Source organism: Mesocricetus auratus, unplaced genomic scaffold, assembly GCF_017639785.1.
Source record: "Mesocricetus auratus isolate SY011 unplaced genomic scaffold, BCM_Maur_2.0 Super-Scaffold_100009, whole genome shotgun sequence".
Taxonomy (NCBI): Eukaryota; Metazoa; Chordata; class Mammalia; order Rodentia; family Cricetidae; genus Mesocricetus; species Mesocricetus auratus.
The window spans coordinates 68572530-68587398 of NW_024429193.1; the positions used below are offsets into that span (position 1 = coordinate 68572530).

Here is a 14869-nt window from a genome sequence, read left to right on the forward strand (position 1 = left end):
AACCAGCGGGTGTCTGTCATTAGACAGACCTAGCTGCTGTTCCTAGACACCGCCCTAAGTGGATCTGTTTCTAAGGACTCTATGTTTTGTGCCTTTTGAGAAGGTAGGGATCAAAACCCTAAAAACTTGGCGGAGAAATTCTAAGAAATCTGCACTTTTCCCAGGTAATTCCTGACTTGTACTCCTGGATTTTAGTTTTAATCCTAACAGTTTTCTGTTGGGGCCTGTGGTGGAACACAAAAGCTAAACATGTTTCCTGTTTCTGGTCCTGTGTTCACCACGTGTGGGAACGTCCCACATCCCAAATCTTTCCCTCGGGTGCTCTCACATTTCACTGGCGCCCTCCGTCGCCATCGAGTGCCAGGTGTCTGTCTGGGGAAGGGCCAAGCGGCACGGTTGGAGGGAGACGCCCCCTTGAGAGCACCAAGGGCGCTTTGCCGTGATTGAGCCAGCCTCGCTGGCATCTTTGAATGTGTTCTTTCTCCGAGACTGAGCACAAAGGAAAGTTATTGTGGTGGGGAGCAAATTAACGTCATGAATTTTTAAATCTAGGTTCTGAAGTCCATATGATTTTCAATAATCTCGTGTTTTATTGAAAAAGTGGAAGAAAAAAGGTTGACTAGAAGCTGCTTTTTTACTGTTAGAGGCATGAGAGATAGTAAAAATGCCATTCTTAATCCAGGGTTTCCACTTGTAATTTCGGGGTTTTGTTGTGATATATGTATATGTAAATATACATATAGGAGATCTCTACACACACACACACACACACACACACACACACACACACACACACGTTTTCTCTCTGAGATGGGCTCTGGCTATGTGTCTTTGGTTGGTCTTGAACCTCTAGGCTCAATTGATAATATTGCCTCAGCTCTCCAAGCATCTGGTACTGCAGGACATGCCCTGACACCTGGCTTCCATTTTAACCAGATAAGCACACTTTGTGGGGCATTAAGTACACTGCCATTCACACTGTCCACTACTGGAACGTTTTTTCATCTTTCTAAACTGAAACTCAGCTTGAGTCATTTTCTGTCTCTCTGGTTCCCAGGCCTAGGAAGTGTCCTTTGGCTCATTGTCCAGAAGGAAAATTCTGTTGTCACTGTGCAGCTATGACACACAGCTAAGCAATGAAACACCCAAGCCAAAGAGTCTCGACTCCTTCCTGTTGCTCAGAGCCTCTTAGTGACTCTGTTTCTTTTCCGTTTCTTTGTCACCAGTGAGAGCAATCTCCAGGAAGATCTCTTTGACCAGATCTTGGCTGGGAAGCTGGAGTTTCCAGCCCCCTACTGGGACAACATTACAGATTCTGCCAAGGTACTGTGCAGGTTTCTTCCTGTACACACTGCAGGCTCTTGCCCATGGGGCCGAGCAGCCCAGCTCGGGCTCCAGAGACTGACTTTAATGTAGATGTACCGGGTCGTGCAGACTCTGAAGCCCCTGACTGGAGTGAATCCTGGACTACAGGTCCCTCCCTCCATCTCTCTCCTCTAATCTCTATAGACATCCACACTTGTATTTTTTAAAGAAGTATATGTTGGGCATCAGAGTTAATAAACTAAGTGATGAAAGGGAAAATAATACAATATTCTACTGTGGATTGAAGATAAAGACCCAGAAGTCTAAGAGAGCCAGTCTCAGTGCCTATGGGGTCAAGGGAGAGTTCTCACTCCCTGTGCTGACACAGGTGGTAATCTGTACCGTGTCTCACAGCACTGAAAGTGGGTGGTGGGCTTCATGCTCCAGTGGCTGAGTTGCCGTGTTAGCTTTTGATTTCTGTATTTATGCTGGAATCACCCTCTTTCTCTTCTGTGGTCTTCTTCCCCTCCCCTCCCCTTCCCTTTCTCCCCTTTCTAGGAATTAATCAGTCAAATGCTTCAGGTAAACGTTGAAGCTCGCTGTACCGCAGGAGAAATTCTGAGTCACCCCTGGGTGTCTGTAAGTACCCACATTCCCAGGGAATGAGTGAGTCTATGTTGCATGCTCAGCTGCGTGCTTCCTTGCTGTGTTTCACACAGACATAGTTGGGCATTCAAATTCTATAACAGATAAAATGTCCATCCTAACGATCAAGTAGCACGGGAGAAGACGGCTGATACCAGAGTTCTCCTTCTGCTCAGTGAGCAACCTGGACAGTCTGTCTTTGCTGGATCTCAGCTTACTCATCTGCGAAGTGATGGGGTTGGCTGTGATGCTCCTTAAGGATTCCTTCTGCGGCTTCTTTCTAGTTGTGAGGTTTGTGTTTCCCTGAGAGATGAGCATGTTTCAGACTGACCTTTGTGTCCTCATGGCATGCAGTCCTCCTGTGAACTCGGAGAGGACCTGGGGTGATGACCTCATGCTCCCTGAGTAAACACAGCGGACTCGAGGGCAGCTCCTGAATATTGACTTAACTAGCCACAGGGCTGCACCGTCTCCATCCTGCAAACTGCTGCCCTGGGTCCAGACTTCGTAGAGGAGGCACCCACCACATCTCTTTGTGAGAATTAGGACTATCAGCTGAGTGACTTTTGTGTTGGGGATTGAGCTTGGGCCTTGAGCACGTAGCATGTTCTCTGCCACTTTTTTTTAACTTAAGAAATGGGTCAGATAGCCAGGTGGTGGTGGTGCATGCCTTTAATTCCAGCACTGAGAAGGCAGAGGCAGGCAGATCTCTGTGAATTCGAGGACAGTCTGGTCTACAGAGCAAGTGCCTAGACAGTCAGAGCTACACAGAGAAACCATGTCAAAAAAAAAAGGGTCAAACTTTAGGCTCAAGCCACATTCCCTTCTCAAGCCGCCATGTAAGCAGAGCCACAGCAAGGCGTCACCACACCAGACAGAGATTCTTGATTGTAGTGATAAACTGTTGATTTGTATGTTTCCATGGATGACTTGTATTATGTTGCCTTGGGAGAGAGCTTCAGAAACCTAAACAGTGCCACCCTTTCTTTCAGTGAAGACCTGTGCCTTCCCCTGTTCAGAGGTGGGGTAGGTGGTGTAGTCTTCCTGAAGGCGTGAGACATGGCACTGCGGAGTGACAAACAGAATTGTGTGTGTCTGGCCCACTGTGGGTGGAGTCCAGGATCTCACACTTGCTAGTCCACAGCGCTGTGCAGAGGCAACAATGACGCTGGAAAGAGCTGAGCATCTTCCTTACGTTAGGAGGAGGCTGGGGAAGTTGGTAACTGTGCAACAGTTGGTGTTAGGGATCCAGAGTCAACTGTGCTTTCCTTCTCTGTAGGATGACACACCCCAGGAGAACAATATGCGAGCTGAGGTGACAGGTAAACTGAAGCAGCACTTCAGTAATGCGCTCCCCAAACAGAACAGCACCGCCACTGGGGTCTCCGTCATCATGGTAAGTGGGATGCAGAGCCCCGCCTCAGAGCTGGGGCATCCGGCCTGGCTGCTGAGCTGGAGTTGTCTTCTGAGCTAGACAGCCAGGGTTCCACTCGTGGAAGCTGTCTCCCATGCCCCTGTTTCATGGGAGGATGGACTGGCATGTGAGGGTGCTTCCGCCCTGCTCCCTGGACTCTGCATGGCAGGCTGGAGGCTGCTCGGTGACATGGAGCTGCAGTGATAGGTCGGTACAAGGGAACTCCAGGGCTGGGGCTTCCTGGGCAGCTGCCTCCTGTCTCAGACCTGCTGTGTCATCTAGGGAGATGACAGCCGTCCCCGGCAGGACGGGCTGAGTAAGGCCCTGCCTCCTCCAGGCTTATGATTGTGTGACATGGGATTTCTCTGGGACTTGGGATATGAAGCAGCCAAGTTAACAAATTTCACTTTTTAAAGACAATGTTTGGTTAAAAAAAAAAAAAAGCTGGTGTATTTTTAAAGCCATAGAAGAATTCTTTTTTTTTTAAATTAGTTTTTCATGGTTAAAATTTCATATAAAAAAGTAGCAGTGATCCTATTTTTGCACTTCTTCCAAAAATACTTAGGGTCACATATATCAGTATTTAAACACAGAAAATGAAAAGTAACATTAAGGAAAACCAAAAGATGTAGGACAGAAAAAGAAAACACAAGCAAGGTCAGTGCTTGCCGGCCCCGGCTGCCTGGGCTGGGCTCTCGTGAAGTGCGGCTGGAGTTTCTGTTCTGAGCATCTCCTGCCTGCTAGTCAGCCAGGCCATGTCCAACAGCGGCTGCGCTGTCCTCCTGCCCATCACGGCACCCAGCAGGGCCAGGGGCGTGGACTCTGGGACAGGTGCCTGCGAGGGGCTGCTGCAGCCGCGCCGTCACTCCTAGAGCAGCCTGGGAAAGGCTCTCTGTGTTCCTCCCCACACTACAGGGAAATCCTGCTCGATGCAGTCTAGGAATGTCAGGAAAATGCGGGAGTCCAGGAAGGCAGACCGCGCATACCCTATGGACGCAAGTGCTCTACAGTCCCGGCACCTGCTAGTCTGTGGTGCGGTTCCTTTCCTCCAGGGAGGCTTAGTTCGTTTGGTCGGCTCCCTCCAGTCCTCCCTCTGCCCCAGGCTGGGGATTGTGCTCCCTTTCTTCCTGCGCACAGCCTGAGTCTGCGGGACTCTGGGGAGCTCCATGTTGAACACAGAAGAGTGCGGTTGTATCTTTCCTTTGCACTGTAGCAGTGTTTTACTGAAAGCCCGAGGACGTCTGAGATGCCACACAATCCCAGCCTCGCTGAGTTAAAAAGAGCCATCACTGCTGGGCTTGCGGCAGGAGGGCCCTTCCCAGGGAGTGCACTTTGAGACCTATCCCATGAGCAGCAGAGCCCTGGGTGCCACACACGGTGCGTTGGCAGCTTCTGTGCTCATGGAAAGGGAAACCAGTAAGCGTCCGTGTTTGTGCTAGGGTGCAGCCGAGTGTGTGCTCAGCATTTGTATAATCCCAACAACCTCCCAAAGTACACACAGTCCGCATCTAGTAAAGAGTCCTTAAGAAAATCCGTCGGAATCAAAATTCCATATCATATGTTAGTTAGCTTTTTAATCTTCTAAGATGTGGAAGCTTTGCAGCCCTGTAGGAGATCTTATCCGGTGAGTCACTGCAATCTGTGGCCATAGGCCTGGGCCCTGCCTCCTGACCCGGAAGCTCAGCTGAGGTTCTAGAATGATTGACAGTTCTCCCTTGGGCCAAGTGTAAGCTGTGTGTGTAATGGGCAATAGTGCAGAGAACCTCTCCTCACTTACAAATAGCAGTTTCCCCCTTGCCAATGGAGTTAGGTGTCAAACCCTCAAGTTTTAACGGGGTGTTCCTGTGAAAGAACAACCCTTAAGGAGGTGACTGTATAAAAATTGCATGTTGTTGTATGTGCAGGAGCCAGATGGCACATGTTGGTGGCATCCAGCTAACCCGGGTTGTCTGCATAAGCCCACAGATTGTGAGCACTGAATCGCTGCTGGTGGTTTCACTGCATTCAGAATCTACTGGAGAGATGACTGCGTCTTTTTTTTTTTCTGGCAGTCTCAGTTCTCAGTAGTTCAAAAACCAGGCTGCCAAATTTGACTTGTACCCAAAAGTAGCTGAAGGCTTCTTGCTTATCCTCCCCAGAGGCAGGGCAGGGCAGGGCAGGGCGTTTGGGACACTTCTGAGCCCCTTCATATTATGACTGTTCATTGGGGCCTCCCATCCCTAATGACGATTTTAAATTATTTTTATATTTAGAATAACCACGGAATGTCTGTCTCTGGCATTAATTTGCCATTACTGGACAAATGGTCTCAGTAGCAGAAGCGCAGGGTATCCAGTGGCTGACGTGTTAATAACCTCTGTGCTTAACTTAAAGATAGGGCCTTGCTCGTGTCACCCAGCGTTCTCCTCAAGGCTCCAGGGGAAATGTGGTGGGGTGGGGCTGGCTAGCAGAGGTGAGAGAACCCAAAGCTGAGCTGTTGTCTGCATTTCATTTGACAGTTTGATTCGACAGTCTGAGACACCTCACAGAGTTCGCTCTTTCCCCAGTTATGACTATGGGAAACCCCGAAGCAGATTCTGGTATTCAACAAAGTGCTCATGGGAGCCACACCTAATGCTCAGCCCCTCTTCCAACCGCATGCTTGTCTTCCACTTCTGACCCTCAGCTTCCTGCTGCTACGGGTCCTCTGAACCACTGACCTCCTTCTGGCCAGCCCGGCCCAGCCCAGCACAGCCCAGCACATGAGCTTCCTGTTAGATTCCCCAGCTTGTCAGTCTGTTTCCTGCTCAGTGGGGCTCCAGCCGGTCTGTGCCCGCTCTCCATAGGTGACAGCTCTGCCCTGCTCCGTCTCCATAGGTGAAGGGCATCTCTGGAAATGATGTATCTTCGTGCTTTGTCAAGAGCTGCATTTCTATCCGTGAGGCAGTGTGTGTCGGCCAGTCTTCAGGATAAGAACATGATCATACTGGAGAGAGTTTCAGAGAGGCTGATGGCTCTGGGTCACACTCTGGCTCTCCCTGACAGTCCTCAGCATGCATAGGAGGTTGCTTCTTTGTCCCAGGGAGGGACAAAGCCTCAGAGACCAGAAGGGGCCATCTTGTGGCAGAGAAAGGAATGACAAGACATCTCTCCCATGGTCTTGCAGAGGGAGAAATGTCAAAGTCAGACTCCACCCCAGGGGGTGCTCTGCTCACTTTTAGGGACACGGGAGTGATGGTGGTGGTTTGGGGTGATTTCCTGTTTAAGACAGACAAGACTGAATGGTGTTGCTTCTGTTGAAAGTAAGTCTAGTTTCTGTCCCTGCTTCTCTCCTTTCTTGCTGCCGCCCCACCCCCTGCCTAGGTCCAAGGCCATGGTATGTACTAACTGCACCGCGCTTCCTCTGCCAAGCCCCCTCTCGTTCTTTTGGCGGAAGAGAAGAGGGGAAACAGCCAGGGGTTGTGGCTTTCTTCTCCCCAGGAGAAAGTCTGCAATAGAAGCGTTGTCCGTCTCGTGGGTGGTGGTGGGCTGAGTGGCTGGCCCTGTCCCGGCAGCAGCTCAGGAGCGAAGTTTCAGGCCAGGCTCTCCCCACTGTCCTCAGCTGGAGGCTGGCAGGAGCCGTGAGGAGCAGGGCCCCAGGGCCACCTGCCTGTCTGTCTTGGGAAACCTTGCCGCTTGTTCCCCCTGCTTTTTAAAATCTGTGTTATTGTACCAGAGGAATCAATGGTACATTCCCCCGCCTAGGGGAATTAGACTGCAGATGCCTCCCGGTTCTTACATCTTACAGCGGAAGGTGGTACCCAAGGCCTGCAGTCTCTCCACCCTTAGTAAACCCAGTGGCATGGCAGGTGCTGGCTCCCAGGGCACACAGGCTCCAGTAAGCAGAGAAGACCGCGTGCCTGGGTATCCCCAGGATGGTTCAGAAGGCCAGTGCTCTCCTCACGGGGCCTGCGTGCCCTTGAGGAGGTGAGTCGATGATCCAGCAGGCACAGGCTCCCTCATAGGGAGGGGTAGGCAGACACACCATGGAGGATCCACCCCAGTGGATCCCTGGGCATATTACAGATGCCCTTTGGTTGTCAGGGCACTGTTGTTTCTGACATGTGAGGACCACTTATCTGTGACAAGAACTTTCTTTAGATAAATGTGCTAGCGTACCAGAGCCGCTGGCAGAGACTGGCTACTGTCCCATCACTCCTGGGTCTGGGTGTGAGTGAGACTCAGAATTCAGGTGCAGCCACCGCAGGGACCCCTTCCTCTCGGCGGTGGCCCCTTCCTCCTTGTGCAGGCCCGCCGGGTCTCCTCAGCTGCCAGCCCGGGCTGTGACGGGGCAGAGGAGGCGAGGGGCGGCTGCGGGATGGAGTGGGGTTGGGACGCAGTTTCCTTTAGACCTGAGCTAGAGGCCTGGAGTGTTTCTCCTCTTCTGCTTCCGTGGCCGGTGCATGCTGTGTGTTGCTTTCCGGTTGGTCCCGGGGGTGTGGTGATGGAGCAGGCCCGGGTAATGTGTTGTCTCTGCTGCTCTCTCCCCAGAACACGGCTCTAGATAAAGAGGGGCAGATTTTCTGCAGCAAGCACTGTCAAGACGGCAGCAAACCAGCGAGGGAGCAGACCGCGGGGACAGTCCCTCCCTCAGCCCAGGAGGCCCCTCCCCCGCAAGAGTCTCCCAAGCGCCCTCGTCCTCCAGCCGCCTCAGGCTGTGATCTGGCAGGGACCTGGCGCCGCCACCGAGACTGAACTCTGTAGGCAGGCCCGAAGCTGCCGGGGTCAGCCGTGCCAGGAAGGCCGCCCTCCCTCCCTCCCACCAGGCCTCACCGTCTCCTCGCTGAAGGAGCCTCCCTTTCCTCCCTGCGGCTGTGACAGTCTGTTGGCATGTTCTGTCACTGTCTGGGAGCAGGACTGGGGCATCCTGGAGCCGGTGCTCAGCGTAGCCTCATGTATTTTGGGCTCTGCTGGCATGTCAGCTGTGGGGACACACTTGGAGTGACTCATTTAAATCCTCAGTGTTTCTACCCAGAGAATGCAACCTTTATTGGGAATTACATTCTTTTTACAGAAATGCATTGGATGGACTAGGAGTCTCCTATTGAGGGATACTCCAAGTGCTCCCTTCTCACGGGGATGTCCTCTGAGAGGCAACATGACCTCTTCCTCTTCTAGGGGACCTGAGGCTCCCAGATTCTGAATAGAAGAAGAAATGAGCCCCTGAGAAGACTGTGTGGTCATCACCCTCCGATTCCTGGTGTAGGGGATGCTTTCTGACGCCCCAGGAAGCAGCAGCTCCCGCCCCAGTCTGGGGTGCAGGGCTCACAGACCTAGCGGACATGCCCTCAGTTTCCCCACCTTCCTGTGTTGAGAAATGCTATGAAGTTGGCCTGTGGACTTGGCAATGGAAAGTGCAGCAGCTCTTGGCAGAGCAGGATCAGCCCGGCTGAGTCGCCAACAGGGCCTCCTCTCCCCTGCTCTCTGACAGGAGCAGGCCGAAAGCCATGGCAGGTCTGCTGAGACCCAGCGGGGACTGGGGTGCACGGTGCTCCTTGAATGTCCTGTGACCAACCTTCTGGAAGGCTGCTGGCAGTTTTTCCTTTTTTTCCACCGCCCTACTCTTTTTAATAATTGTATATAACTATGTATTTGTTTGGCCTTCTTGTCTTCTAAACGAGTGGGCCCTACAGTTCTCTCTGACTGTTAGATTTTGCCTTCTCCAAGTATCCCCAACCTGCAATAAACTCTTTCCTCTTCGGAAAAGCTGTGGGGTGGGCAGAGGTTTCTGTGTGGCTGCTTTGGAAAGTGAGTATGATCAGAGCTCCTCTCCTTGGTCCAGGCCCTCAGGGCCTGTGCCTGGGGTCATGACTGGAAGAGCACACAGATCTTTGCCTTGGTTAAACGTGTGTGAGCACAGGTGCTGGGACTCGGACTCATGGCCCAGGCACCAGATAAGCAAGTTGTTCCGAGAGGGCTAGGGACGCTCACAGCTAAGTGGGGCTCACAGAAAGTAGGCTAGACCCGCTCCTCCCGTGCCTGTCCTGGCTGGGCCCTGCTCCTCTCTGACTTGTAAGCCACAAGTTTCCCTATAAAGCTCTGCTTTCTGCTTGTGACCTTGTTCATCTGTGCCTCCTGTTACCCAGAGCTGTTTCTGTCACCTTGGAGCTTACAACTGTCCAGCTTGAAAGCCCTGTGGCCCTGTGTTCCACCCAAAGCCATGGCTGTAGCAGACACAGGAGGAGGAAGCGTTCAAGAACGCTGTGAGATGCAGGGTTAGAACACTTTGCACGTGTCTCTTCACTAACTGGGTAAAGAGCCCTTTTTAAAAAGATGTATTCTTAACTATGTGTACGCCTGCCTGTGCGCATGTAAATGCATTATCCATTGAGACCAGAAGAGGGCAGCAAACCTGCAGCTGGGTCTAGGCAGTTGTGAATGGGCAGACATGGTCCTCTGGAAGAACAGGGCTTTTAACCTCTCAGCCATCTTCCCAGCGCCAAGAACAAGATTTTTCATAGCCGTGTGGCCGTTTCATTTTCAGAGAGGGGAAGAGCTAATGCAGGAGGAAACCAGGACAGGTGGTGGGGCAGGGAAGAGCCCTGGTTCAGCATGTGTCCTTCTGTTTGTCCCTGTGGGAGGCAGACAGAGGCAGTGACTTCTGCACGGTCCTTTCCTGGTGGGTAGCTAGCTTGGCCAGGACAGAGGAGCCACAGGAGGGCATGGCTGTGGTTGTGCCCCACTGCTAAGCTGGTGTCTATCCAGGCAGCAGGACTGGGGAAGGCTGGTGTCCCGAGCAAAGGTTCGAGACACAGTTCCTCTGTGCATTTGCTACATATACTTAGGAGCTGTAATTCTGTCTCATGACCCAAATTAAATTCAGGTTCTTTATTTCCGGCTGCTCAGAGCCTGTGGAGAGAACGCAGGTGCCTGTTCAGACTGCGGAGAGAGGTTAAACTTGGAATTGTGGCAGAGAAATGTACTTGATGGCCCCCACAGCTGAGGGGTCTCCATGTCTCTCTGTCTCTGCCTCCCTTTAAAAAGGTGATGGGTATGGAAATGTGTTACATGTGTTCATTAAATGCATTTGATAAAACTCCTAGGATCTTCTCATGGCTGAGATGGTAATCTGTGACTTAGGAGATGGGACAGTGTGGGATGAAGTGACCATATTGAAGGAAAACATGCTGATTAATGTCTTGTAGAAAATGCTAGAGCAGTTTACCATCCCGTGGAAATATATAGAATATACCACTCGTGTTAACATTTTCATAATACCACATTAAAAATTTTAAAAGGAACAGGTAAAGTACATCTTGTGGCATATTTTGTTTAACCTCACATCTACACATATCCAAAGTATTATGTCCATACGTAGTCAGTATCAACAAAAGCTGGGTGATATTTTACCTTCTTGTATGCGGAGTCTGAAGTCTGGAGTATGTTTATATTCACAGTGCATCCCAATCTGGACACCGGAGCATTTTAAGTGTTTAAAAGCCACATGGGCCTAGCAGTTGCCACAATACAGTTCAGCTCCCCAGATAAGACATGACTCTTAATATTAGGTGAATCTGTTTTGTTTTCAAATGATGTGTATGACAGAGAGAAGGCGCCCTGTCATTTTAAGTGAAACAGGTTCGTGGGAAGTGATGGCAGAGGGTTAAAGCTCTGTAGTGTCAAACTAAAATGTGCACTCGCGACTGTACTTCAGGTGGTGCTAGGCATGGAAACGGCTGTCACCGACTCCCCAGGAACCGGACACTGCTTACTGCAAAGCAGTCTTCACCCGTCGCCTCAGGAAAATGTGCAGGGCTGGGGTATGCTCGCTGGGCAGCCCTGTCAGAGCAGCCCTGTTGTGGGACTTTGGAGTAGCCTGCGGATGAGAGCACTGCCCAGCTAGGTGGGCTCCGAAGCGTGGGTACCCAAGGATTGCCAGGAGAATCAACAAAACCCCGATGAGCCGGAACTCCCTGGGTGTGAGCCTGAGTGCAGAAAGTAGAGTCAGGTTCCAGCCAAGAGAGATTCTAACAGTGGCAGGGCAGCTGCTTTCTGAAGGATTCAAACTGGAAATGCCCACAAGTTGGGTAATAGTCCCGCACGTACACAGTGCGCTTGTGCTGGAGTGTTGCGTATCTAAGGGGAAGAACAGCAAGTGGGTGGAGCCACACACACCCCCCACCCCACCCCCACCCCCGCCAAGCTGCTAAACCTGGCTGGGCTGGCAGGGCTGGGCCTTTGCTGCTCCACAGGCCTCCTGCGGGGCAGGGGTCCGGATGTCTGCATCTCATGGGCTCTGGCAAGCTCGATTGGCAACCTGTCAGCGTGGATGGAGGCTGAAGCTGGATCTGAGCTTCCTTTCCCAAGCCATCCAAGTCCACAGCTGTGGAGCAGCCGCGGCTTCCTCCAGGTATGCACAAACACTGGTCCTGCCCAACTCCCCCAAAAGCTTAGCTTTGGCAAGGAAAAAGATCCTGAACTTGAGATGAAACGATCCACTTCCTGTTTCAGGTATGATCGTGGAGGCTCCAAGTGGCCCCCAGTGCGCCATCTTTCTTCCCTGACCAAAGACGCTGGCCTGTCTCAGAGGATATGGTCTGCCTATTCATGAGAGCGCTCCATGTGCTGTGTTCTGATAAATTCCTGTTTGTGGTTGTGGTAGCTAGGGGCAGAAGTGAGTAGCGTTGTAAACAAGCTGGTGAGATGTCACAGACTCATAGCCCCAGCGTTAAGCCCAGGAGCTGGACAGTGGCAAGACTGGTCTCAGATGTAAGTTTAGCTTTGGGTTTTTTATTTATTTTTATTTATCATTTATTTATTCTGTTTGACAGACTAGAGAGAGAGAGAGAGAGAGAGAAACATGTTCAGCATTAATTTTTAGATGGGTCTGAAGCCAATCATGGGGATGTATTTCTATAATCCTGGGACTGGGGAAACTAAGGCAGGAGAATATTATTTGAGGCCAGCCTGAGCTCTACATAGTGAAACCTTGTTTCAAGGGTAGAAAAAATATTTTAAAATTGAGTCCATGGCACTTTTCTTGGTTCCTTGTAATCATAAGATCATCATGTAAAAACTCAAAGTTACCATGCATAGTGGCACATGCCTTTAATCCCAGCACTCAGGAGGTAGAGGCTGGCAGATCTCTGAGTTCGAGGCCAGCTCTCCATCTACTGCTTTTAACATTGCTGCTTTGACTGGAAAGAGTGGGTGGAGCCTTCATGAATACAGGAAATCCTTGGCTATTTCCTGTAACTCTGACTTGTATGGCTGATGCTACCTTGCTATTCTTGACAGCACAGGAGGAAGACAGCAGTGACAGCTTCATGCGGCCAGTCCCATTAGCCTTGGCTCTGCTGAGTGAAAAGGGACAGTGAGTTACCCATTTCCTGAAACCCTCCTGGTTCCCATGGAGGCAGGGTAGTCTCTTGGATCACCTTCTGTTGGCGGACTTTTCTGTCCCACCAGCCAGTTCCAAATAACCAGAGACTTAATATTAATTATAAATGCTCAGCTGATGGCTCAGGCTTGTTACTAGCCAGTGCTAACATTCTAAGTTAACCCATGTTTCCTATCTACCCCCTACACATGGCAGTACTTTCAACACAGTGTGTTCATCTTGATTCTCTCTGCATCTGCTGGGGACTCCTGAGTTCCACCTTTCTTCCCAGCATTCTCTGTGTCTTGCTGTCCCACCTATACTTCCTGCCTAGCTACCGGCTGGTCAGCTCTTTTATTAGCCAATCAGAAGGCACCTTGATAATGACGCATCTTCACAGTGTACAAAGATTATTCCATAGCAGTCTCCCTGTGTTACATGCTGAGAAGAATGAAGTATAGTGTTTCACTGGTAGGCAAAGTAATTCCTTTGGAAGCGATTCGTAGACCATTTACTTCTAGGTATCTGGTATGCTTTGGGTTTTGGATAGTCAAATAAGAGTGAGCTGTCCACAAATTTACATTAATACTTGGCATATATCCTTTTTTCTTTTATTATTTTAATTTTAAATAGCTTGTCAATCTCAGTTCCCTCTCCCTCTCCTCCTCCCGCACCCCCCATCCCCCCCCATCCTCCCACCCTATAGCCATTTCCTTCCACATAGGGAATATCTAGAGTCTGTCATTTCACTCAGGGTAGGGTCCAGGCACTCCCCTCCAAGAGTCCAGGCTGAGAGAGCATCCCTCTTTGTGTTATGGACACACAATGTCTGTTAGTATTCGAGGGATAAACACTGATCCACTGCTCAGGACCCCATAGGTTGCCCAGGCCTCCTCACTGACTCTCACACTCAGGGGGTCTGGATCAGTCCCATGCTGGCCTCCCAGCTGTCGGTCTGGGGTCCAAAAGCTCTCCCCTGTTCAGATCAGCTGTCTCTGCTGGTTTTGCCAGCCCATTCTTTGCCGATTTGCTCATCGCTCCTCTCTCTCTGTCGCTGGGTTCCATGGGTTCAGTTCAGTGATTAGCTGTGGGTGTCTGCCTCTCTTCCATCAGTCACGGGATGAAGGCTCTTGGCATATATTCTTGTTCTCTGCTTCTCAACCCTTTTGCTTTTCCCAGGGACCTATTATTTCCTAAGTAACTAAACCATAAAGACCTGAGGGTGGGAACTAGTAAGCAAGGAAGGAAAACCCTTAATTTCTTGAGGAAATTCATTCTAAGGGCCGGGTTAAATACACCACAAGAGTGGCGGCTCCTCTTGTGGGAGCCTATCACCTTCATCCCTGGCCTCCTTGACGGCTATTCTGGTTGGTTTTCATTTATTTGAAGTGATGGTGCGCTTTGTCTATTTTAATGAAAATAGTTAAATTGGGTAAGATAAATAATATTGACTCAAATAAAAGAAATGTTGTGTTAAATAGGTTCTGCCATTAAGAGTCCGTGGTATTATTTCAGCTCAGGTACAATCCTACTGTTTGGAGCTGTGAAGACAAAGGCAGTGGTAGACATTGTCTTTATGGCTCCAGGAGGCCTTATTCCCCTTTCTTCCAAAGTGAAACACTGCTGTTAGCTTCCAGCTGGTAACTCAGCATTTCCCGCTCCCATTTTTTATGTATTATTTTTCTTAGTGGTTTGTGAGATGTTGGTTGTAGAAGTCCCAGTAAGACGCATAGATTTGGCATGAGAAAGCATTCTTTTTTTTGGGGGGGTCAGGGGAGTCTTTCATTGATTACCAAAACTGAACAGAACAGAACCAGTGGGACATCTTTGTGAATAGTTATCCATGTTTGAAAACGTACAGGTGAAGAAGACATTTCTAACAACTTATGTACAAGTTTAATTTTATTCTTTTCTTTTTTTAAAAAAATAAATTCCTTTTTTTGTTGTTTTTGTTTTTTTAAGACAGGGTTTCTTTGTAGTTTTAGAGGCTATCCTGGAACTTGCTCAGTAGACTAGGCTGGCTTCGAACTCACTGAGATCCGCCTGTCTCTGCCTCCCAAGTGCTGGGATTAAAGGTGTGCGCCGCCACCACCCAGCTTCACACCGGATTTTTCATTCTAGATCTTTGCTTTAGAGAATATGTAACTTTGTATGGGAAAAGGAGGTTC

General features: G+C 50.2%; 1 protein-coding gene across 7 annotated transcripts in view; it reads left to right on the forward strand.

The window, feature by feature from the left end:
- The window catches only part of Dclk2 (doublecortin like kinase 2), a 121794-nt gene extending 111171 nt beyond the window's left edge, over positions 1-10623 (forward strand). For 4 of the 7 annotated variants that reach the window (XM_040752557.1, XM_040752558.1, XM_040752559.1 and 1 more), the window contains 4 exons: positions 1227-1323; positions 1864-1944; positions 3230-3346; positions 7874-10623. In XM_040752557.1, coding sequence (XP_040608491.1) covers positions 1227-1323; positions 1864-1944; positions 3230-3346; positions 7874-8077 — 499 coding nt within the window. In that variant the 3' untranslated portion in view covers positions 8078-10623. Of the gene's footprint in view, positions 1-1226; positions 1324-1863; positions 1945-3229; positions 3347-5862; positions 5944-6564; positions 6646-6706; positions 6720-7873 lie in introns of all 7 variants that reach the window. The other 3 variants (XR_005879488.1, XM_040752562.1, XM_040752563.1) reach the window with 3 other exon arrangements.
- Positions 10624-14869: the final 4246 nt, after the last annotated feature.